The following is a 24,843-nucleotide window of genomic DNA, read 5'->3' as shown; positions in this document are numbered from 1 at the left end:
GCCAGAGGGTGCCCCACTGCAGGTAAGCTGCTATGGGGTAGTCGCTGGTAGGCTGAGGCTCCAGGCGATCATCGGAAATGGGCAAGATGCTAGCCCGATCGCGGAGCCTCAGCAGGACACAGCCGCCATCGTGGCTTGCTAAGCCACGCCCCGAGGGCCAAGCGGAGTTACTGCATTGTTTGTGCCTAGTTACAAATCCAAGCAGGGCGCTATTGAGCCCATTGATGTAACAAAAACCTGTGTGCAACTTACAAATGGTAAATAAAGGAACATACACATTTCATATAAAGTTATGCATTTATTGCAATTTCACATGCACTCAAAAGGAATACATGGAAATAATCAGCATTTTCAAATTTTAGATAATGTTTTTCCCATAGAAATCTACTTTGCTAACATACTTGCTTTAAAAGGTTTCCATAATACATGTGACTGACCAGGCAATACGCTGTATTTCTGAAGGGTTGATATGCTATGCTTTGAATGTGTTTGACCATAAAAATGGGATACTCCCAGAATAATTTACTTTTATTAATCTATGAAAGTATTGACCTTTTTCTTGAGGAGATGTGTCAGTAGCGGCGGTGCAGGTAAGCGCGTCGGAAAAGGGCGGGGTCGATAGAAGACGGAATATGTTTTATTTATTTATTTAATTTTACCTATTCCGTCTTTGGATGTCCCCCCTCCAACTTTTCCCCAACCCTGCCGCACCACACTTACCTGTGCCGGCTGCCACTGAGATGTGTGCAACAAGTGTCTTGCATTGTAACAGAATGCTCGTGGTTTAAAGCTAGCATGCTTTTGGGAGCCCATCCCAGTGATACATACAATCTCTTTATTTACCCTTCTGGTTACTTGATTTTCAGAACTAGACACAGTCCCTTGTATGTGGCTTCACAGGAGATGTCCATAACGTTAAGCCACTTTAGGAAAATATAATAGTATCAGATAGTTCTGGCCCATTTAAAGCACTGGTTGTAATTGTTTTGCAGGCCTTGTTGTTCCTTCTATGACATAAGAACATACCATAAAAAGTACTGAAGAAATTCGCACTACACTGGATGGCGGAGGGTCAGCAGCTCTCATTCTGCTTGACCTATTCGCAGCGTTTGATACGGTGGACCATGCTCTTTTGGTCCAACATCTAAAAACCATAGGGATAGGAGGAAAGGCCCTTTCACTTCTAACATCAATTTATCAGGCAGAACCCAAAAATGACACAGAGGCAAATTTAACTCAGCACCCTTTGTACTGCCCTCTGGAGTTCCGCAGGGCTCCTTGTTGAGCCTGACGCTCTTTAACATATATGTTTCCGAACTTGCCCCGCTGATCAGAAGTTTTAATTTAACTCCTACTTCCTATGCCGACGATACCCAGTTGGTAACTTTGACAGTAGACAAGGATGTTAATCACTCCCTTAAACTACATGATTGTATGATTGCACTGAGCAGCTGGATGAGTAGGCACTGCTTGAAGCTGAAATCAAGCAAAACTGAAGTGGTTTTGATTGGTAACCGCTTTCCATCTTGGTCTCTGGCTCAGTGCCAGACACCCTGGTTCCTCCTCCCACACCAGTAGCCAAAGCCAAGAATCTTGGCGTTATTATAGATGAACAACTTAACTTTAAGTCCATTGTTTCCAAGGTTGTGTCTTCCTCGTATCTCACCATCAAAACCTTAAGAAAAATTCTACCATTTATTCCTAAAAATACCAGAAAGACGGTTGGGACCTCGCTGGTTTATCCGAATAGACTATTGCAATGGTCTATACATCAACCTTCAAGCCAGCCTACTCAGGAGGCTGCAGGCGATAAAAAATGCCGCCACTAGATTAAACACGGATATTCCTAAATATCAGTCAATCGGGACAGGTATCCAGGATCTGCATTTGCTTCCTATCTGCCAATGTGTTAAATGTAACCCCTCCCATGCTCGGTGGCCGTGTGCTCATGACGAGCTGAGCTCGTCATAACGGCCGCAATGCGCGCACCCGGGACTAATTCCCCCGCTGTGCTGAGGGTTCTAAAGAAATGGGTGTGGCCATGACAAGCTCAGCTCTTCATGAGCACACGACCACCCCAGCACAGCGGAGGAATTACCCCCACGGCCAAGGGGTTAAAGCTCTCTGTATTGCATAGAGAAGGCCTGAAATTTCTCTGAAATACTTTTAGCTGGTTTAGCTGGAAATTTCTCTGGAATACTTTTAGCTGGTATTCTCCAAATAGACCTCCGCAATTGGCTAACGCTAGTCCGATGACCACCGCTAGAATTAAGAAAACAACCTGGGGTGGCAGGAGTTTCAGATACAATACCATCTAGTGTGGAGTGGTGTGGCTCACTGGTTAGAGGCGGTAGACCCGGGAGCAGAGAACAGCCCGGGACCAGGGTTCAATTCCCAACGCGGCAGGGTCGTGGACCAGGGTCAGCGGACTCGATAATTCTCGCCTCGGGCCCTACTCTAACCAGGGATCACACTCGGCAACTCTGGGCATTAGCTTGCCTCATCTCTACAACAGCCCCCCCACATTCGCCGGGGATGCCTGGTTTCACCTTGGAGATACCCATTAGGGACCATCTCACAGGGATAGCCAGGACGGGTTCCCCAGCGGTCTACAGCGCCACAACGCCTCAGGGCAGCAGTGTGCTTTACAAGACACATACATACATACATACATACATCAAGCAGTGGAACTCCCTTCTATCACATCCTAGGATGTCTCCCACCCTTCTCGACTTTAGAAAACAACTCCAGATGTGGCTTTTTAGAAACTAGCTTCCTGGCATAGTATGTGAACCGGTAAGTGCCAAGACACGAAGGGTATAAGTGCGCTATATAAATTGCAATAACATAACATAACATAAAAAGTGATGAGAAGTAGAAACATTAATATCATATTCTTAGAGGGTTCCTGTTCATCTATCTTGCAGCTCACAAGTTCTATGAATTTGTAGTGCATAAGTGAAGGTTCTTTGAGGTTATGGAGAGTGGGATGGTGTCAACCACAATTTTCATATATATAAAACAGAGCTGCATCCCTAAAGCTGATAATGACCATGAACATTATTTAACCAAGGGAGATCATGAAGCGCTGATAAACAATACAGTTCCAAACTTTGACAAAGTTTTGTGATGGAGTGAAAATCAGGTTGGTGTAGTTTGGAAGATGGGAAGCATGTTTATGTCTGTGAGACCTGGCATCCTTGGTGCCGTTTTCCCTTGTCTTTTTGCATCAGCCACATGTATTTTTGGTGTATGCTGGATTTAATTTTTGCTGATCTAGATGCTTTGGGAACTTTGACACTGCAGACCAGTGCCAAAGTGCAAGCACTCCCTCTGTAAATTGTAAATATGGAATGGTGTTCCATTATTGGCTTGTTTGACTTACTACTAAGTCCCTACTACAGTGCACTGTGTGTGCCCAAGCCTGTAAGTCAATTGCTGCTAGTGGGGCTGCAGCACTGATTGTGCCTTCCACACAAGCAGCCTTTCCAAGGGTTCTCAGACCTGCCACTGCATGTCTGTGTGCAGTCTCTACTGCCATGTCGACGTTGAAAGTGCACCCACTAACCAGGCCCATAACCTTCCCTTTTATTACATGTGAATCACCCCTAAGGTAAGCCCAAGGTACCCCTGGAGGCAGGGTGCAGTGTATATGAGAGGTAGGACATGTACTGAAGTGTGTGACATGTCCTGATAGTGAAATATAGTGTTTTTCGTTTTTCACTATTGAAAGGCTATCTGTCGCATAGCATAGAATGGGTGTTTATTTATAGCATCTTATAAATATAAAGTAAGATGCAGTTTAGAATGCCTGACATCAGAATATAAAAATTCATCTTTTAGTAAAGATGATTTTTATATTGTGTGTTTTAAAGTACCACTTTTAGAAGGTGGGTATTTTTTTGCTTAGCCATTCCATGGACCTCTGCTAGTTTGTGTATTGACTGTCTGGCTTTGGAGTGACAAAAGCTAGGTATGTGCATTCTCTTCAGACAGCTATTGGGCGGTGAGGGGTGTGGTATGTCCTGCCTTTCCCGGATGAGTTAGGGCTGGGCTGAATAAATCTGGGAGGCATTTAGGGTAGTGGGAGGAGATTCTATTGCACCTGAATGGGCCTGGTCTGCCTTAAACAATGATGTCTCCACCTCCTGCTGGGAAGCTAGGCTAGGGGTGACAGAACTGGTTAGGACTATGCACAGGGACTCTCTGCCACCAGAACAAAGGAAAAGGCTGTATAAATATTGGGCCTCAGACCCCAGAACTTTAGAATACTTTTGGACTCAAGAGGAACCTCTGCCAAGGAGAAGAGCTGGGAATACTGCCCCTTTGCTGGGTGCTGTCTGGGGTTGACCTGCAGTGGCTGTTTCTGCCAAGGAGAGGACCAAGACTTTGCTGTGTGCTGTGTAACCTGCTTGAAGAAGATCTCCAAGGGCTTGGTGTAGAGCTTGCATCGGGTTCTGAAGTCTCAGGGACACACAGACTTAATCTCCTCTGTCCTAATGCATCTGGATCTGCTGTTTCAACTGCCAGAGAGGGAAATTGCAACCCAGACGCAGGCCAGCGACGCCACGATCTGCCACAAAGCCATTGGCAGTACTCATGAGGTGCATGACTCACTGCCCCAACTTGTACCGCAGTCCTGATGCCTGCCGCCCCTGCACATTATCAAGTCTGAAGCTGTCACAGAGGCCGCTGCCTGCACCGGATCTGAAGGCACCGCTCGTGATGCTCAACAAATACCGCAGCCCTGACTTCACCTACGCTGGTGATTCATCATCGAGGAGCCGATACCTGACATGAGTGACTTCCTTAATTTGTCAACACCGCCCCGTCATGAGGAGCCGCCATCTCGCCACCACTGCGGAATCACCTCCCCGGCAACAGTAAGGAACCGACGCCTCACCTCCCCTGCATCGCAGTAAGGAAACTAGGCCTTACCTCTCATGGGACTTAAGGAACCGACGCATCATCTGCCCTGTGGTTGTAAGGAACCAACACCACCTTGCACCAACAAAGCACCACCTCCACAACGCCGTGCAGTGTCTTTGCTTTCATCTTTTGCCAAAGTATTGTTCTTTTGGGGTCCGTGTGACTCCACGACCGACGACGTGCACCTTGCGGTCAGCGTGGTACTTTGGATTTTCAACTGTCATGACCTCATATTAGCTCCAGGTGAAGCTATTTGTTGGTACAAGTTTTATTTGTGTGATTAGCCTATTTTTTTGGATATCTTGTTATATGAATTGTGGATTTTTGTAATTTTGGTCTTGCTTGGTTTAGATAAAGATTACTTATTTTTCTAAAATGGTGTGGTGTTGATTAATATTGTTTTTACAGTATTACTGTATGTGTGCACAAATGCCTTACACACTGCCTCTGAGATAAGCCTACCTGCTCGTGCCTAGCTAACAAGGGGTGAGCAGGGGTTGTCTGAGGGTGTAACTCCCTTACCCTGTCCAGAAGCAAGGGTCCCTACTTGGACAAAGGTGCAAACCATTGCCAACTAGAGACCCCATTTCTAACAATGTCCTACTAAAGAAAACCATTTCACTTGCAATGGGATTGCATTATCAAAACTTAATTTGAATGGCTATCTAAACAAAGTGACACTTTGTGGTAATCATGCAAGGAATGGATTAATGAATAAACTTATTGAGCACAAACAGACGCCACCAAGGCATCCTGGTGCTAAGTGCAAGCAGGAAAGAAGACACAATATATTGGTAGTATCTTGCAAACTATTCCGAAGTGATCTTAATAGGTGGCTCACAACTGATGAGACAAAAATATATATTTTGTATTTCTTGATAAAGGCTTTGTAATCTATAAATTTCGGAGGGCACTTAATAGTTGGTTCAAAGCCTTTGAGGCTTGACCTGAAAAAGATTGTCCAGTATGTAAAAACTAACAAAGAGGAATAGAGGATAAATAATCTACATACATATTTGAATGAATCTGAAAACCCTAAACACCTATGCAGAATGTCTCTATACTAATTTTACCAAACACCAAGAGAGAATTGAGTAGAACACTAAATGAAATACAAAATTCTACCAGTGCCATCCCCCTCCAGCCCCCAAGTAGGATTGCACACTCTTTATCGAGAGCATAAGAGATATGGAGCAATGCAGTGTTTAACATGGTGCTTTCAAAACTCTTTTATGCAGCTTAACCAGTGGGAAATAGGTCAGACCTACTAGCATAAGGAATAGAAATTTCCTAATTGTGAGTTTCCGCTAATTGCTATTAGGAAATCACTGTTCCTAGTGTATGAATCTTTTATTTTTGAAATAGTGATTCCAAGTGGTAACAAATCGACCTACCTCATGAATATTAATGAGGTAGGTTGCAGTTTGTGGGCCAGTAGGAATTCTAGCCATCACAGCGTTGGTGACGTGCTGGTGTCAGCAGAGCACCAAGTCTGTAATTGCTTTTACATGAAGCAATCATTTTTCTTTCAAACACAGTCTGTTTTCCTTGAAGGAAAACGGGCTGCGTTTAAAAAAAAAAAAGGAAAATTCTAAATTTAATTTTAAAGAGCAGGCAGTAGTCCGTGTGACCACTGACTGCTCTTTAAAAAAAACTATTTTTAAAACATTCCCATGGGACCCCTTCCCATTTGGAAATGGTTCCCATTACATTTCAGTAATCTGTAAAAAAAAATAAAGTAATGTGACCATAATCTGACCGCAAAACAAGAATTCATATTTACTGTGAATCAGTATTTGGACTTAATGCCCTAAACATGCACCTTTTAAATACCGATTCGCAGACCCCAACTGTGATTCTGCAGAATCGCAGTTTGGAGTTTGGGACCGCAAAAATGCTTTTTTTGATGTATGAACAACACGATTCTCCAAATCGGGCCTTTGTACATGTGGACCCTAATTAAACAAGCATTTACAATGCAATGGTTTCGCCTTTTGAAAAGTTCGAGCTATTGGCATTGACATCTCCCCAACCCGAGCTGATATGCCAGGGCTGGAGAACAGTAGGCACAGGCTCCCAGTCCGTGTTGGAGAGCAAACTTAGCCTGCTAAAGCCAATCCGGGCACTGTTCTAATGCTGGGTAATAGTTTTAGCAGCATGAGAGCAACATGATGGACAACAGCATCTGCTGGACACAAGTCTGAACTTTCATTTCCTTCCACCTTAGAAGGTATTTTTATTGGGCCTCTGCAGTTCCCGCTCAATATGGATGTACCCGAGCCGCTTGCTCAGAGGTCAGTAAAAGCTGGACGCTCGTTTGTGAGGCCTCTCTCTGTAGCAGGTCATTACGGGAACCCAGGAGGTTTGCTTCCCGCCAGGAGAAGCAGCCCTCACAAAAAAGCAGAGTCCACAGAGAGGAAGGCAAGACACACCAGCCTAGCACATACACTCACTTGTGCTTAGTTGTAGAGTCCGATCTGATTCCATCCTAAGAACACACAACATGTTACATAAATATCACATTAAATGAACATGTGAATACTGATATGCATGTAAACACACAGAGACATATAAAAACCCTTGCAGGTATGCAGGCACTGACACACAGACAGTACACCACAAACACACAGGCACTGACCCACTTTTTCACGAGCAGAGCTAAGCATGTATACAACACAGAGGCACACATATTCAAACATATATATACTCACACAACAACAGGCACAGTACTGAACGTACAGTCAGCTGCACCCTCTGAACAGAGCTGAGAGAAATTGCTGAGAGAAACCCAGTGTGCAGAAGCCGAGTGTGTTGCATGCGCCGCGCGCTGTCCCATACCTAGGTCGAAGGACTAGTGGCAATGTGCAGTGTATGCAATGGACAAGTAAGGTGGTAGTGCCCTGTGTGCAGACAGCAGCCCCATGCCTAGTTCGCACGATTTGTGGCAGGGGTGTAGTGTGTGCAGGGGCGGCTGGAGTGGTGCACGCAACTGGTGTTTGTACCCAGTGTGCAGGAGGCGAGTATGCAGGCGGCGCAGCACCTTACCGAGCTCGCAGGACTTGTGGCAATGTGCAGGGGCGGCTGAGGTGTGCAGTGTGCAGGAGGCGAGTATGCAGGCGGCGCAGCACCTTACCGAGCTCGCAGGACTTGTGGCAATGTGCAGGGGCGGCTGAGGTGTGCAGTGTGCAGGAGGCGAGTATGCAGGCGGCGCAGTCCCTTCCTCACCTAGCTCGCAGGACTTGTGGCAATGTGCAGGGGCGGCTGAGGTGTGCAGTGTGCAGGAGGCGAGTATGCAGGCGGCGCAGTCCCTTCCTCACCTAGCTCGCAGGACTTGTGGCAATGTGCAGGGGCGGCTGAGGTGTGCAGTGTGCAGGAGGCGAGTATGCAGGCGGCGCAGCACCTTACCGAGCTCGCAGGACTTGTGGCAATGTGCAGGGGCGGCTGAGGTGTGCAGTGTGCAGGAGGCGAGTATGCAGGCGGCGCAGTCCCTTCCTCACCTAGCTCGCAGGACTTGTGGCAATGTGCAGGGGCGGCTGAGGTGTGCAGTGTGCAGGAGGCGAGTATGCAGGCGGCGCAGTCCCTTCCTCACCTAGCTCGCAGGACTTGTGGCAATGTGCAGGGGCGGCTGAGGTGTGCAGGAGGCGAGTATGCAGGCGGCGCAGTCCCTTCCTCACCTAGCTCGCAGGACTTGTGGCAATGTGCAGGGGCGGCTGAGGTGTGCAGTGTGCAGGAGGCGAGTATGCAGGCGGCGCAGCACCTTACCGAGCTCGCAGGACTTGTGGCAATGTGCAGGGGCGGCTGAGGTGTGCAGTGTGCAGGAGGCGAGTATGCAGGCGGCGCAGTCCCTTCCTCACCTAGCTCGCAGGACTTGTGGCAATGTGCAGGGGCGGCTGAGGTGTGCAGTGTGCAGGAGGCGAGTATGCAGGCGGCGCAGTCCCTTCCTCACCTAGCTCGCAGGACTTGTGGCAATGTGCAGGGGCGGCTGAGGTGTGCAGGAGGCGAGTATGCAGGCGGCGCAGTCCCTTCCTCACCTAGCTCGCAGGACTTGTGGCAATGTGCAGGGGCGGCTGAGGTGTGCAGTGTGCAGGAGGCGAGTATGCAGGCGGCGCAGCACCTTACCGAGCTCGCAGGACTTGTGGCAATGTGCAGGGGCGGCTGAGGTGTGCAGTGTGCAGGAGGCGAGTATGCAGGCGGCGCAGTCCCTTCCTCACCTAGCTCGCAGGACTTGTGGCAATGTGCAGGGGCGGCTGAGGTGTGCAGTGTGCAGGAGGCGAGTATGCAGGCGGCGCAGCACCTTACCGAGCTCGCAGGACTTGTGGCAATGTGCAGGGGCGGCTGAGGTGTGCAGTGTGCAGGAGGCGAGTATGCAGGCGGCGCAGTCCCTTCCTCACCTAGCTCGCAGGACTTGTGGCAATGTGCAGGGGCGGCTGAGGTGTGCAGTGTGCAGGAGGCGAGTATGCAGGCGGCGCAGTCCCTTCCTCACCTAGCTCGCAGGACTTGTGGCAATGTGCAGGGGCGGCTGAGGTGTGCAGGAGGCGAGTATGCAGGCGGCGCAGTCCCTTCCTCACCTAGCTCGCAGGACTTGTGGCAATGTGCAGGGGCGGCTGAGGTGTGCAGTGTGCAGGAGGCGAGTATGCAGGCGGCGCAGCACCTTACCGAGCTCGCAGGACTTGTGGCAATGTGCAGGGGCGGCTGAGGTGTGCAGGAGGCGAGTATGCAGGCGGCGCAGTCCCTTCCTCACCTAGCTCGCAGGACTTGTGGCAATGTGCAGGGGCGGCTGAGGTGTGCAGTGTGCAGGAGGCGAGTATGCAGGCGGCGCAGCACCTTACCGAGCTCGCAGGACTTGTGGCAATGTGCAGGGGCGGCTGAGGTGTGCAGTGTGCAGGAGGCGAGTATGCAGGCGGCGCAGCACCTTACCGAGCTCGCAGGACTTGTGGCAATGTGCAGGGGCGGCTGAGGTGTGCAGTGTGCAGGAGGCGAGTATGCAGGCGGCGCAGTCCCTTCCTCACCTAGCTCGCAGGACTTGTGGCAATGTGCAGGGGCGGCTGAGGTGTGCAGTGTGCAGGAGGCGAGTATGCAGGCGGCGCAGTCCCTTCCTCACCTAGCTCGCAGGACTTGTGGCAATGTGCAGGGGCGGCTGAGGTGTGCAGGAGGCGAGTATGCAGGCGGCGCAGTCCCTTCCTCACCTAGCTCGCAGGACTTGTGGCAATGTGCAGGGGCGGCTGAGGTGTGCAGTGTGCAGGAGGCGAGTATGCAGGCGGCGCAGCACCTTACCGAGCTCGCAGGACTTGTGGCAATGTGCAGGGGCGGCTGAGGTGTGCAGGAGGCGAGTATGCAGGCGGCGCAGCCCCTTCCTTACCTAGCTCGCAGAGCCGGCTGAGGTGGTGCGGGTTGCAGCACACCAGCTCGGGCTCAGCCTTGCCGTGGCTCTCGCAGCCGCTAAGCCGCTTCAGCTCGCAGGAATGCCTGAGGTCGGGCCATTGGAAGAGGCGGCAGAGCAGGAGCGGCAGGGCGGTAGATACACTACTGAGTGAAAGGCTCCAAGCTTTCCTACCAGTATGCAAGTCACCGTGTTTCGGGCTGGACATTCATCCATCCATCCATCTGGGGCCAGATGTTGCTGCCGTACATGCATTTTTTGGCTTGCTTCCATTTTGTACAAGATTTGATTTCCAACCCTGATTTTAGAGCAGTTTGTACAGAACCAGACCAGACGACTCGTTTGGACTAAACTCACAGCAGTTTGGAATAGGATGTAAAGCTTTTAGAATGCCTTCGGGCTGTTTGGGAGAAGGGAGGTATTTTGAGGCACAGAAATAAAAATTTTATGCAATACTTTTGGAAAGATACAGCTCTAGAGGGCTGCGGAACAGGACATATAATAACCTGCATGATGGCTCAATGAGTTAACAAGTTTAAATCCTCGCAGGGCCAACTCAGCCTCTCATCTTTCTATGGTCTGTAAAATTAGTGTAATCTGGTAATGGCAACAGAAGTGCGGTATGATTCACGACATAAAACCCCATATGAAAGTTGCACCTGTTAGTCTCAATGATAAAACCGTAGAGAAATATAGAGTACTACTTCCGTGGAATTCGATTAATATGAGATTCAAATTTGGGCGGCATTAAGGCATTACTTTGTGGGGTGGGGGTATTTTATATAGCGCCAACTAGACCCGAAGTTATCAGAGCGCTTTACATGAGCACCAGTTGCGTTACAGATGGACACATAAATTTTTTAGGCACGGGGAGCTTAAGTGATTTGCCCACATTTGCCCAGAATCACAGAATGCTGAGCGTCCCTGACCTAACTCGAACGCGGTTCCGCAGCTTCGAGGTCGGCCGCTCTAGCCGTTAGGCCACATCCTCTCCACTCTCTCTCTGGAAAATATATTAGACAGGCGTGACGACGAATGAGGGTGGTGAGGTGGGGCACTGAGCAGCCCATGCATCCAGAGTATGACCCCAGGAAGCGGAAGCTAGTGCTAATCCTGTCCACACCATCCCATTTCCTTCCATGGGTGAGAAGCAGACAACTAGCCACAAGAGGGCAACGAGAGCTCGTGGGCTGACGGCTAAGTAAGGAAAACGGGTCCATGCCAGGTGGCTGGCCAGTACAAGGCATGTACAACCAGGGCACAAGTCGTAAAAAAAGAAGGGCACAAGTCGTAAAAAAAAAAAAGAAGTGGGGGGACGCTGTCACCGAAAGTAACGTCACAACAGGAAGTGACGTCATGAAAGGTGCCGAGCTCCTCGAGGCCAAAGAGTGAAGTCCAGCTGTTTGGCAGGGGCAACGGCGTACCCCCGGTAAAATAAGTGGGGGGACGCCGTCCACCCGCATAGTACCCCGACTCGAGCCCTGTCAGTACAACTGTAGTGCACTGCTTCCTTCTGACCCCTGGGAGGCGGTGTCACGAAGCCGACTGTGCTAGAGATCGCTGGCCCGCTGGGCCCCATTATGGACCCCTTCTCAAACTTCACAATAAATGTATGCAGGCACTTCGTTTACGTCTCACTTTTCACCAGGGGTCAATAAAATAGGACGAATTTTTAGAGGTGACAAAAACGAAGTATAAAACCCAATGAGTAGAGGACTTTGCTGTTGTAATATCCCACATTCGTAAATACTAGTCTACGAGGCGGGCCTTGAAATGGGTGAGAAAACTTAGCGAGATGATATCCTGCTACAGATATCACAGTATCTGCCAGAAAAGGCATCTCAGCCATTTATCTTTCCTAGGTTGATACTGTTAGCTTGAGTACCTTGGGCGACAGCTGGGACAGGCATTTCAGAGTCTGATGTGCAGTTCATACATAGCTAATAGATTAGAAATGTTTTGTCCAGTTCCCCAGAGCTTCAGAAATCATTTTGCAATTGAAGTGTTGAGGGGTCAATGGCTAACAAAATAAAAGTACAATCATTCATTATACAAACACATTTAAAATACAAAAACCTTCATCTCCAGATAGCTTACTCCACACACACACTAATATCCATCTCTGCTAAGGTATTTGTAGGTATACTGGAATAATGTGGCAAGCAAAGGTACATTTTGTGGTGCAGTACATTTTGTGACATTATTACTTCATTATTTGGTCTTTTTTTTTTTTTTACATATGTTAACTCTGTCTGGACAAAGGATCCATCACATTGATAACAGTTTAAGGTTCAAAAACAGCAACAGGCAATTGGAAACTGACCCATCAACTTTTGCAAATGGTTTTCCACTGCGCTGCAACTCGTGTCTCCACGTTTTTGTAATTTTTTGATCCGTTTCCGCAAGAAACAATTTTTCGGGGTAAAAACTGCAAATTATGCGGCCGGTGATGGATGGATCCTGTGGCAAGGGCAGTAAATCCATTATTATGCAGCAAACTCCGCACCCACAGAAATCGCATCATTTCGTTGACCCTGGTATATGCAATCGAGACACAGAACTTACAGGAAACATCCTTCACTCTAGGTGCCCTTCTATGACCCGGCATCAGGCTATTTTAAACGGGCAAAGGTGGGTTCGGTGTTAGTTTATACACGAGGAGTCCCAGTTCTAGCCCCAACAGATACTTTCGAGAAACACTATGCCTTCCACCGTGTCCATGGTTCTCCAGAATTGGATGAGGGGCCCGTGTCTCACTTATTTCACAGATATTCATTGGCCCTCGGCTGAATGGGGAGGGTCCCTCTGAAGGGCAAGCCCCCCCCCACCCTTGAAGGGTTTAGGGGCCCTTCTGCACCGCTGGGGCTCTGTCCAAGCCCCCTGCGCCCTTACTCGTGTAGGCTGCGCCTCCTGCGTCACACTAGGCCCAGAAAGGGGAGAGTCGGAAGTTGCAGCCCGCAGCCCTAGCCACTCAATCTTGCCAAGTAGATTAAAAAACATTCATTATTAAATCATTGCAGCAAATAAGTGAACAGCGTGATGGACGTGTGAGAGGTTAGCTCTGCTGCGACTCCTCTCTGCTCGACAAAAAAATATCAAAATCAGAAGATGCCGTATTGAGAAGCCTATAATGAAAGATACTGGATCCTTACCGTACGTCTATTCTTGTTTGAGGCAGATGCTGAAAGAGCTGGATTGAGTGCTGACTGAACCGTTGGAGCCGACGGAGTGTCATGACAGACTCCACTGATGCATTCTGATGCATTGTGGTCCCATGGAGGCGCTGGACTAGAATCGCTGGCGTGATATCTGGAGTGAGCCAAGGGTACGATAACGGAGGATACTGCGGTGAGCTGTTCTGACGCCCTACTTCACAGTGTGACGAAGCCACGGCACCGGGAGCATCCTTAGGCGTATAGCAGGAGTGAGACTGACGGAGGGTGTACGGGATCCGATAACAGAAGATACAACAGGCATAGCGAGGCATTGGAATTGTAAAGAGCGCCACAAAGAGCCATGCGGTGGGTAACTGGTTTTCTTGCTACTCCATTGCTGAGGGCTGTGCTTAAAAGGGTGACATGTTGATATGACACACTGATTTGCTATAACTTCATTGAGCGCTGAATACTGAATGACGCTAAATGCCGCATTTTCCTCAAGGATTGATACTGAGACTGATATTCAAAACGTTATGATTAGGCATTCTGTGACCCCATTTTAAACTGCTATATACTATTAAGGCTTTAGACATTGGAGCTGCTACATTTTTGGATATGCCATCAAAAACAGAACGGGCAGAAAAAGCAGAGGAATGTCAGATAACACGATGGGCAGTCGACTTCAAGATACCCAGATAGGAGGCAGCAACAAAACAAGTCCGGTCCCGGCCGGCCAGCCAATCACAGCGCAGCCCGGGAATGACGTCACGGGGGTGTCCCGGGCCGGCAGCCAATCGCAGCGCGGCCCGGGACAAAGGGGCGGGGCTTAAAAAAAGCACCAGAAACGCCCCCGAATCGCGTTTTCGAGAGAAAGCGCGATTGACAGCCTCTGCCTCCCAATGGCTAGCCTCCATTTATGGAGCTAGCCAATTGGAAACAGAGGCTGTCCTAACCTCACTATTAGAAACAACAGATTTCGATCTGGGAGTGGCTTCGCCCCTCGCCAGGTTACGAAACCTAAAAATCCAATCAGGGAATGCAAACCCACCCATGGTAAATGATTTGGTTGAAACCTACCACACTTTTCTCTAGTGGCGTGACTTGACAGCATAATACTTTTCTGACTTCTACTTTACTATGCAAAACAAAGGGGTTGAATACTGTAAATGTGTACATTTAGGAAAGCTAATCATTTTGGCAATCATGGAAAGACAGTGGGTCAAGTTTATGAATCATACAAAAACTATGAGTGACACTTTCTCCTGAGCAAAATCAGGCAATGAGGACGAGGGAAATATATACATTTCTGAAATTATACCGATTTGAGCAACGAGAAACTCTAAGAAAATCTTTAAAATGCTTCAAATCTCCAAAAATGGGAGGGCACTGTGAGACCCGACAGAACCTAAAAGGCTGTGAGAGGCAATACTGCCTGCACATGAGTCTCATGTTCCACAATGCCCATAGCTGCCAAGTTTTCAGATGCTTATGTGTGACATTTCAATAGTTTCTGTATACATTTAACCCCCTCTGCGCTCATGACGAGCTGAGCTCGTCATGAGTTGTGCCGCTGGCACACTCATGACGAGCTCAGCGCGTCATGTAACGCGGCTTTTTGAAAAAAGCAGCGCAGCGCAAAAATAGCCGCCGCACGCATGCGGTTAACTGCCAAATGTGGGACACCTACAGTTACACTCTCTCATGAGTAAAACCAAACAATGAAGCACATGAAAATACATAAATATTGGAAACTAGACCCTTTTGAGAAATTAGAAGTTCTGAAATGATCTTAGCCCCGCTCCCACACTCTCATAGACAATGCCCCCATTGCACAGATCAGTAAATGCTATCTTGCTGGACTCACATTTGCTATCAGAAGTCCTCCATGTGCCTTGCTGAGTCAGAGAGCTTCTTTGGCCTGTGTTCTTGGACAGGAGACCAAGAAAGCCTGCCGGCTGTGCTCCAGTAGTCTATAAATGGCTGCAGCTCACTGTCTCAGTTTTGGTGCTTATCATTTATTTTCAATATGAAACAACTTGCCTCATAGTATATTTCCCCTGTCTTACTCCATCAAGTAGAAGCATGGCCTCACCATGGAATTTCTTGCCCCTATCAGCATTACTATATAATTCAGTCATTCTTCCTTTATCTGTTTTTTGTAAACTGACGAGGGATACAGCCTATTTGCCATTTAGAGTGTCAAATAGTAATATTGCATTGTGCTGGTCTTTAGAATGAAACGTTTTATGCCATCAAATGCTGCCACGAGTGCTGAAGATTTATATCGCTTCTGCTGGGTGCCCATGATGTCTCACACTAACTCTCAGGCTGCAATTGCCTGGCTGCTGCACACTTCTCTTGCACTACACAGGGGACCCGAGTTGGCAGGATGTTCCAAAATTAAAAACATCTTGAGGGCAGCAGGTGTCGACATGACTCGAGTAGCCATTTTCTTTTGATTCATTCCAGCAGGCCAACCTGGGCGGCAGCGATGACTTCCTGGGTGCCAGGCAGGCAGGATTTTGAATCAAAATTAAACGCACCCTGGTGCCAGTCAATAGTGGCCGCCTTGTCTAGGCAGGCGAGCACACAGTCCCGAACTGTTGGCAGAGGGGCACCAGACACTGTGAGGCAGGGTCCAGTCAGGTGCATCCAACAACAGAAAAAGCCAAGCAGTGAGCAGAGAAGAGCTCTTAGCAGTGTGATAATCAGGACATTCTAAAATTAAATATAATTAGGATTTACATTACTTGAAACTAGATAGTGGCACTCTGGCAGAGTGACCTACAGTACCACAGGCCATTGTCATGAGAGGCTGAAGGCACCACACTCGACTTTGGCAGCCACAGCCGCAGTGCAGTCTGGTTTGGACTTCCGTGGACTCGCACAGACTCACACAGCATCATGAGGGGAGGCTGCAGGAACCCTCTCTCTGGCACTGCAGTGGCCATGATTCAACTCTGGTCTGGACTTGAGCGGCACCTTAATGAGAGGCTGCAGACTGCACGCACCATATTGACCGGCAGTGAGAGCATCAGCGAGCTTCAATCCAGCCAAACTTTAAGAAACTATCTGATAACCGCCACCTGCTTGCGTCATGCCACGGGTGGCCCGCCCTATATAATAATCCCTGTCTCAGCATTGGGACACAATGCTGCACTCTCCCTAATGCCGTCATGTCACATGAATGCCGAATAAAGCACGGAAGCGCAACTGAGCCAGCCCTCAGTCATGCAGCAGTCAGAGTCCCTGTCAGTGACACTCTGTGGCTGCCAGAGCAGCACGGACCATGTGCTGCTTTGCTCAATGATAATTATAGTGCTCAGGCTTGACAGGTTCAGGAGGTGTTATAAATGTGTGACAGTGATGCAGACCACCACACTGAAATGCGTTAGTCTAACACCTGAGGCGTGGTATTTGGAAGGGTTAAGCATATTAACAGTTGCAAACACTCTGTTTGACTGTTGCTTTTTTTTTTTTAAAGAATCCTGCAAACTTTTATCGACTCCTAATATGGTTGCAAATGGATACCGATTCGCAATTTAGAAGTGACTTGTTGTAGGCTTCCCTTACAAATTGTGAATTGGTTTGGTATGCGATGTATCACTGGTATGCAACCGATTTCTGATGGCAAAACATTGAAAAATTACAGATTCCTGAGTTGGGGTGATAATGCATTCACTAAAGGGAAGTTGCCTCCTTAGACCTGGGGCTGCTGGCAATTCTTAAACAAACTTTAAAAAAGAAAACTTTTTGTTAGAGGCTTTCCTTTAAGGAAAATGGGCTGCATTGAAAAGGCATGTGTTCTTTTTTAGAGAGGCAGTTCCAGACATGGTGGTCTGCTGACCCTAGCAGATCACTATCCCTGTGATGGGCTTCAATCGAGTTAATTGCAGTTTGCGACCTACCTTATGAATAGTAATGAGGTAGGTCAGACTGAAACACTTTTTTCGCAAACTAACCTATCCATACCAAAGTGGTTCACCAAAAATGCTGGTGGCAAATTGTGATCACAAAATATAGATATCTGGCTCTATAATCTCAATACGTATTGACATATTCACTGGACGAAGAAATTACTCTCAAGGTGTTTTTTAGAGTTCATGGTATTGTTACTAACATTATCCCAACTATCCATATGTCCCCCACACCTACTGGATATTGCAATTATACTAAAGTATTGTTCTGTACTAACAAGTTCTTCACTTCGAAAAGATACAACAGCCACTTAAAAAACGTTTTATTTTAAAAACAAGTTTTAGGTGTGTTATTTGCTAAAAACGAAGGGTCAGAGATTAGGTTTTGGACAAAACAATAGTACGTTTTGATATGTTATTCTATGCCTGATATTATTAATTTTCTTTAATCGTAAATGTGAGGTAATTCCATTAATTGATGACAGTTTTCTGTGCTTAAGTTTTTAGATGACTGTACCACCAAAATGGGATTGAGTTCACCAGCAAGATGGCTGTATGACATGAGTGGAGACAAAATTGAAGATCTCGCAGATGGTAGGTAGTCTTTGATAGGAATGAATTCTGCAGTGGTAGTGTTGGCACTAGATTTGGAATTAGAAAATCCTGTCAAAAGGTTTTATTTCCCAGCTAGCAAGCTAAATTATCCTAGACATTTATTTCTGATTTCTGATTTGCCTTAAAAGTAGCTGTTTAATGCTTAGGGGCCGATTAGGATCGCGGTGAATCCGCGTCCTTCGGGCCGGCGGCACTTTTAACCCTGCGGCGGGCGCTGCTTCAAGCAGCACCCGCCGCAATGTTAAAGATAGGGTATGTGACCACCAGGGTGGCGGTCACATCCTAATCTGCATGGAGGGAACGCCACAGCCCCTGCGGACGTTCCCTCCACCTCGGGGTGGCAGACGGACGCAGGTCCGTCCGCCATCCTAATAGGCCCCTAAGATGGGCATTGAAACATTTACAGATGTTTGTTTATTATTTCCCTTAAAGATCTGATTATAGAAACGCTACAGAAAAGGAGTGAAACAGAGGCCCTCATGGATCATTGAGCCGCGAGCACATCGATAGCACATGCTAACATTAAAACACTTTTATAATTGTCTGGGATGAATACTTTATTATATGTTGGGTGGCCTTCACAAAATGTTATAGGAGGACAATTTTTGCCTTACTCTTTTTGCAAAACTATAAGACAAATATACTGCAAGATATAAACCATGTTGCACTCTATTGTGAAGCCTCTATTCCTCTGAATGGGGACTTCAACTTTTCACAAGGTATAGAATCTCATATAGTGGATAGAAAAAATATGGATAGAATAAATATGCTCCATCAAGTTTAACATTTATCAAATGCTTTTAAATTATCTGCTGGTTAACCTTAGAAAAGTTATTTAAAACAAGTTGTATTTTTGCAACTATTCTTATGAAAGCAGAAGAAAAAACATTTCTTCATGCCCCCAAATATTATGATCATGTCTATATTTTTAAATAAATCTGAGTACCTACTCCCCTTATTCCTCTCTTTGCAAAAATAAACTATACAGGTACGCTAAGCCAATTGTGCAAAGTGAAATTACATAGTCTATGAAAATATGTTCGGGTATATTAAATGGTGTATTAAATATATCTTTAATGCACCCTACAAGTGCCCTCTTGCTGTTAGACTTTGACATGATGTGCAAGCTACGGTGCTTTGACCTATTTACACAATTATTTTGTGGGTATCAGTCTTTTAGGGCTTGCATCTATCTCAGATGATTTCAGTGCCACAGAATTTGAATGGCCTCCAAAACCACCTTAAAATCGAAGATAGATAACAATTTATGAAACCGTGGTTGAAGCTGGTGAGGGGGCTACGTCTGGAGCTTTTGACTGGAAGGGACAGGGAGGATCAACATCAATTTGCTCCAAGTGGGTTATTGCGAGGACTTAGATCAAGGTTTTCAGGCAACCTTTGTAGACTCAGCACAACTGGGGTATCCACATTTAAAAATACTTGGCGTCAAGTAACAAGGATTAGGGGGCATATTTACAACTAAAGTGGAGGAGCACCTCGTTAAGCCAAGAAGTCTAATGCTGCGCTCCGCCACTTTAGAAACACTACACCATATTTACAACAATACGGTGCAGCCTTGCGTTTCTCCCTGGGCTGGTGCTAAATTTAGCTGCCTAGCACCAACACAGGCACCCTTGCACCATAGTGCAAGGGTGAGTGCAAGGGTGTCTGCATTGTGGGAAGGATCGTGTATGTGCAGTAAGGTGTCCCTTCTTATCTTATTCTTATTAAAATATTTCTAGAGCGCACTGTCACCGATTGGTTGCTTGGCGCTATGATCAGCAATAACATGAACATAGAGGGAAGAGAATTATGAAAATGCTTGTCTGAATAGCCAGGTCTTCAAGGCTTTCCGGAAGGAGAGGAGATCTTGACAATTCCGGGTCTCCATCGGGAGAGAGTTCCACAAGCAGGAAGCGAGGGTGGCAAACCTACGACCTCCTGCACGTTTTAAGTTGAAGGAAGGCGACTGCAGGAGGTTCTGATGGAGTGAGCGTAGGTTGCGGGACGGGGTGTACTTGGAAATCAGGTTGTTGATGAATAATGGGCTTTTACAGTAAAGGGACTTGAAAATTATGCAACCAGTTTTGAAGGCACATCGCTGGGCCACCGGGAGCCAGTGTAGTTTCCTAAGGAGGGGGGTGGCTGCCTGACGCCTGGGTTGGTTCAGAATTAGTCTTGCGACGTGGTTCTGTGCCATCTGGAGTCGCTTAACTAGGTAGTTGGGAAGACCTAGGTAGATGGCATTTGCGTAGTCCAGATGGGGCAATACAGTAGAAATCACCACCTGGGTGAGTGCCTCAGGTGTGAGCAGGCGGCGTACCTTCTGTATTTTCTTCAGTTGGAAAAAGCACTTGGAGACCACTTGACCAACTTGGGTTTTAAGAGATAAGTCACTGTCCACAGTGACTCCAAGCGTTTTGGCTGACAGGGAAGGTGTTGGAGCTTGACCTAGTTCAGAAGGCCAATAATGCGGGCCCCAGTACTTGCTGCTTTCACCGGTCAGGACTAGTTCCGTTTTACCCGGATTCAATTTGAGCTGGTTCTGGTCCATCCAAGTTTTGATGAAGCTCATGGTGGCCTGGAAGTGCCGTATGGAGTCTTGGGTGTTATCGATGGTGAACAGCAGCTGTAAGTCGTCTGCATAGTTGAAGACTCTCACCTGTTTATCTCTTAAGGTCTGGATCAGGGGGAGTATATACAGATTAAACAGGTGAGGAGACAGGGAGGAGCCCTGTGGCACTCCACAGGTGACGGCCGGTTTGGTGCCCATTAAGTCACCAAGGCGCAGAGTTTGGTTACGGTCAGTCAAAAAGGATCTCAGCCAGCCGGCTGCTAGGTCCCTGACGCCGGCTTGTTTGACACGGTCGATCAAGATGTTGTGGTCGACCGTGTCAAAAGCGGCCGAGAGGTCTAGGAGCACCAGGGCTTGTGGAGAGCGTCTGTCAGCACAGTCGCGCAGGGTGTCCAGAACTGTCCTGACTACTGCTTCGGTTGAATGAGCAGGCCGAAAGCCTGCCTGATGGGGGTCGAAGCAGGAGGATTCCTCGAGGAAATTAGATAGGCATTTGGCCACGTGTGCCTCAAGGACTTTTGCCAAATAGGGCAGCAGCGAGATCGGCCGAAAGTTGACTTTGCAGGCTGGGTCTGCCCCCGTTTTTTTTAGAAGCGGAATGACAATGGCTTCTTTAAAAGTTGTGGGGACTAGACCAAGAGTCAAGGATTTGTTCAAGAGTGTAAGGGCCGGGGCTGGGTGGGTCAGGAAGCACTCTTTTAGGATGTGGGGCGGGCAGCTATCTGAAGGGGCACCGGATTTTACTCTAAGTAGTAATTCCCGAAGTTGATCCTGGGTGATGGGTGGGAAACTACTCAAGATGTAGTGATTCGGCTTAATTGACATGCCACTAGTAAGGGGGGACACTGGTCGAGGGATGCTGGCTTTGATGTCCAGTATTTTGTCAATGAAGTAGACGTTCAGTGAATCACATAAAGGCTGGGTGGGGGTGATCTTGGGTCGGACCGTTTCAAGGTTTGTAAGTTCATTGAGGATGGAAAAGATATCCTTAGACTTATTTGTGGATTCCAGAATTTTAGAGGAAAAATAGGACGCTTTCGTCATCAGGATGGCCGTCATGTATTCTTTCCTAGCTTTCGTAAAGGATTTTTTAAAGTCAGGGTCGTATTTCCGACGCCATTGGCGTTCTAGTTGTCGTAAGGCCAGTTTCCTTGCTTTTAAGTCAGTGGAAAACCACCGGTTGGCGTCAGCACGTCTCGCCCGTTTGATTTTTTTAAGAGGGGCGTGAGAATCCCTGGCCGTGTTGAGCCAGTTGGTGAGCGAGGAGACCGGGGAATTGATCTCGTCTTGAATAGGTGGGATGGTGTTGGCTAGTGACTCTAAAAAAGCAGGTTTGTTGACTGAGTTCCAATTCCTGGCTGACACGCTTCCGGCTGGTGCGGCAGTGGTCGTAGGGGAGATGCAAAGGTTAAATTGAAGGAGAGCGTGATCAGACCAGATGCATGGCAGTATGGTTGGGGCAGTGGTACAGGTGGTGTTAGACCACAACTGGTCGAGGATGTGGCCCTTACAGTGGGTGGCGGAGGAGACTAGTTGGGTGAGATTTAAGTTAGAGAGGAAGGTCCGATAGTTCGGCTGAGTGGGGGCCTTCTAGGGGGTCTTTGTACCAGTAATTTAGGTCTCCAATCAGAAAGATTTTGGAGTGTTCGAGTGCTAAGTTAGCAAGTTGGTCGGCCAGGTTCATAGGAAATGTAGGCATTGGGGTCGGGGTCTGTAGAGAAGAACACATGCAATTGTCGAGTCAGGAGTGGTAATTTTCAGTACAAGATTGTCTGACTCCTCCAGCGAGAGGCCAGCGAGGGAAGTGACGATCAGGTTGGAACGGATGATAGCTGCGACTCCTCCCCCTTTCCCGCTGGTACGGTCAGCGTGGATGATGTAGTAGTTAGGTGGGAGTGCCGCGATGATGTCAGGGGCAGAGTTGGGGTTTAACCATGTCTCTGTGAGCAGGAGAATGTCTGGTTTATCTGTATCTAATAGGAGAAAGATGTCCAGCTGGTGTTTAACCAGGGAGCGAGTGTTTAGGTAGAAGATGGTGAGCGGTGGCGGGAGTAGGTCTCTCTGCATGTGTTGTAGCGACGGGGTAGTTAAATGACAGCCCTGGGACAGGATGCCATAGGTGTAGAGGCGACTAAGGGTGTCCCTTGATAACAAGCCCTGTCCTTTGGTTCTATAGCTCATGAGGACGGACCTCGAGTAGGCGCTGGGACAGGCAGCATGGTCTGGCCCTGGTCCCAGCCGGTCGCGGACGGGCGCAGACGGGCTTGTCTTAGGCGCGTCTTCGGCGCGCCGTCGGCGCGCCCGCTGCGCTCGTCCGCTGCGCTTCCTGGGGGGATAATTCATTTGTAGCCGTAGGGGTGGGAGGGGCCGAGCACTGTGCCGCTCGCCTGCTCCTCACCTGAAGGTGCTTACCGCTAGAGTCCCCGGCAGCGCCTGATCGGCTGCAGTAGGCGGGAACAGAGGAAAGAGGGTGAAGCCCAACAGAGGCGTAAGCGTTCACAGCATATATACTTTAAAAACGTAAATCTTTTTAAAAGCGATCTGTATTGCAGTTTTAAAAACGTAAGCGTTCACAGCAATTGTACTTTTAAAACGTACATCTTTTAAAAGCGATCTGTATTGCAGTTTTAAAAACGTAAGCGTTCACAGCAATTATACTTTTAAAACGTATTTCTTTTAAAAGCGATCTGTATTGCAGTTTTAAAATCAGTTTAACCTCACATCAAATAGCTCATTCGCACCAGTTCCCGGCTTCCGCCTCAAGACCTCAACGTTGCATGCACACTGACAATCCTTCCTGCACATAAACAATCATAAATGGCGATTTGTAACTTCTATGTGTGCTGCTTGTGCAGCACACATAGAAGTTGCAATTCGTAATTTTTTTAATGATTGTGTGCGGGAAGGGACACCATCCTGCACTTAAACAATCATATGTGGCGTTTTGGTGTTTCTATGTGTGTTGCGATGCAGCACACGGAGAAACAACAAAAACTAGGAGAATTAAAAAATTTCTCCTTGTTTCGCCTGTTTTTGGTACTGCCCCATATTTACACCACCGTTGTAAATTTGGGGAAGTGTCAAAACCAATGGGAGTGCGGTGGAACGCCCACTGCAACACTCATTTCCCATCCCTTTCGCGCAAAGTATACAGTGAAAGGGTGCCTTATTTACAAGGTGGCGTTAACCACATTAAACGGCTTAACACTCCTTGTGAATATGTCGAAGCCCCTATCACCATAGGAACGCTGGTAAGAGTGACGTTCCTGTGGCGATAGGGGCTTGCAAATATGCCCCCTAGGTACTTAGTTAGGCAAAAGGCTTTCTCCTGCAGCATTTGGTGGTGCGCTACTCCATGGTCTAAGGCGGTGATCTGCTACCACTGGGATGTAATGGGGAAAGCAAAATAGCGAGTTCATGAACTTCACTTTTTGTGGTATTCCACCAGTATATCAAAGAAAAAATAGCTTGGGGTTGAAGTATGAGCATAATTATCGAGAATAAAAATATTTTGGAGGTAAGTATATATATATATATATGAAAGCTCCTTTGATTACACCGGTGCAAAAGGGCGGCAGTCACCACCTGTCACCAGAAGCAAAAAGAAATTCTTCAAACGCAGATAAAGAAGAACGAGACTAGAAGGTGAGACCCTAACTATAATTAATTTGACCCCACGTGTATTAACAACTGCCGAGGAGGAAGTTTTGAAACTGGGCTTCACTTTTTGTCCCCAAGAGAATCTAGAATACACACAGACTCAGATAGATCTTTTTAAGTTTACTAGGAAACTTAAACTCCACAAGTTCTTAAAATTGAAGCCCAAACAAGAGAGCAGGAAAACGAGAGAGCAGCATTTGGCAACAGATATTCTAGTGGAACAGGACTTACCTGGTATGCAGATAATGGAAGACCTTCTACAAGAAGGTGAGATATCGAATACCCAGCAGGCAATTGGAGGGGTGGTTGGCATAGTTCAACGTAATGTAGTGACTCCATTTAAACCTGCATCAACTTTTTTGCCACAAATGCCAAATGACATTATTGACACTTTCTCGGATGTTATCACTAAGGAACTTATGAAAATGAGATGTAAGGAACAGGGACGAGGCAAAAAGAGACATTTTAATTACGCACAATCCCAAGCTATAGAGAGTATCAGAAGCGACAAATCGATTGTGTGTAAGCCTTCTGATAAGGGCGGTAATGTAGTGCTTCAGACGTATGAAGCATACAATAAGGAAGCCCTGAGACAACTGTCCGATGAGT

At 47.5% G+C, this 24,843-nt stretch overlaps 1 protein-coding gene across 1 annotated transcript in view; it reads left to right on the top strand.

Annotated features, from left to right (window-relative positions):
- The window catches only part of DCDC1 (doublecortin domain containing 1), a 1,658,417-nt gene that overhangs the window by 121,938 nt on the left and 1,511,636 nt on the right, over nucleotides 1-24,843 (top strand). Inside the window, exon 5 of the mRNA XM_078683738.1 lies at nucleotides 17,885-17,978. Within this exon, the coding sequence (XP_078539864.1) occupies nucleotides 17,885-17,978 (94 nt within the window). The remainder of the gene's footprint in view (nucleotides 1-17,884; nucleotides 17,979-24,843) is intronic.

This window comes from Lissotriton helveticus, chromosome 3_1 (assembly GCF_964261635.1).
Source record: "Lissotriton helveticus chromosome 3_1, aLisHel1.1, whole genome shotgun sequence".
In the NCBI taxonomy this organism is placed as follows: domain Eukaryota; kingdom Metazoa; phylum Chordata; class Amphibia; order Caudata; family Salamandridae; genus Lissotriton; species Lissotriton helveticus.
This window is presented reverse-complemented; position numbering and strand designations above follow the sequence as displayed.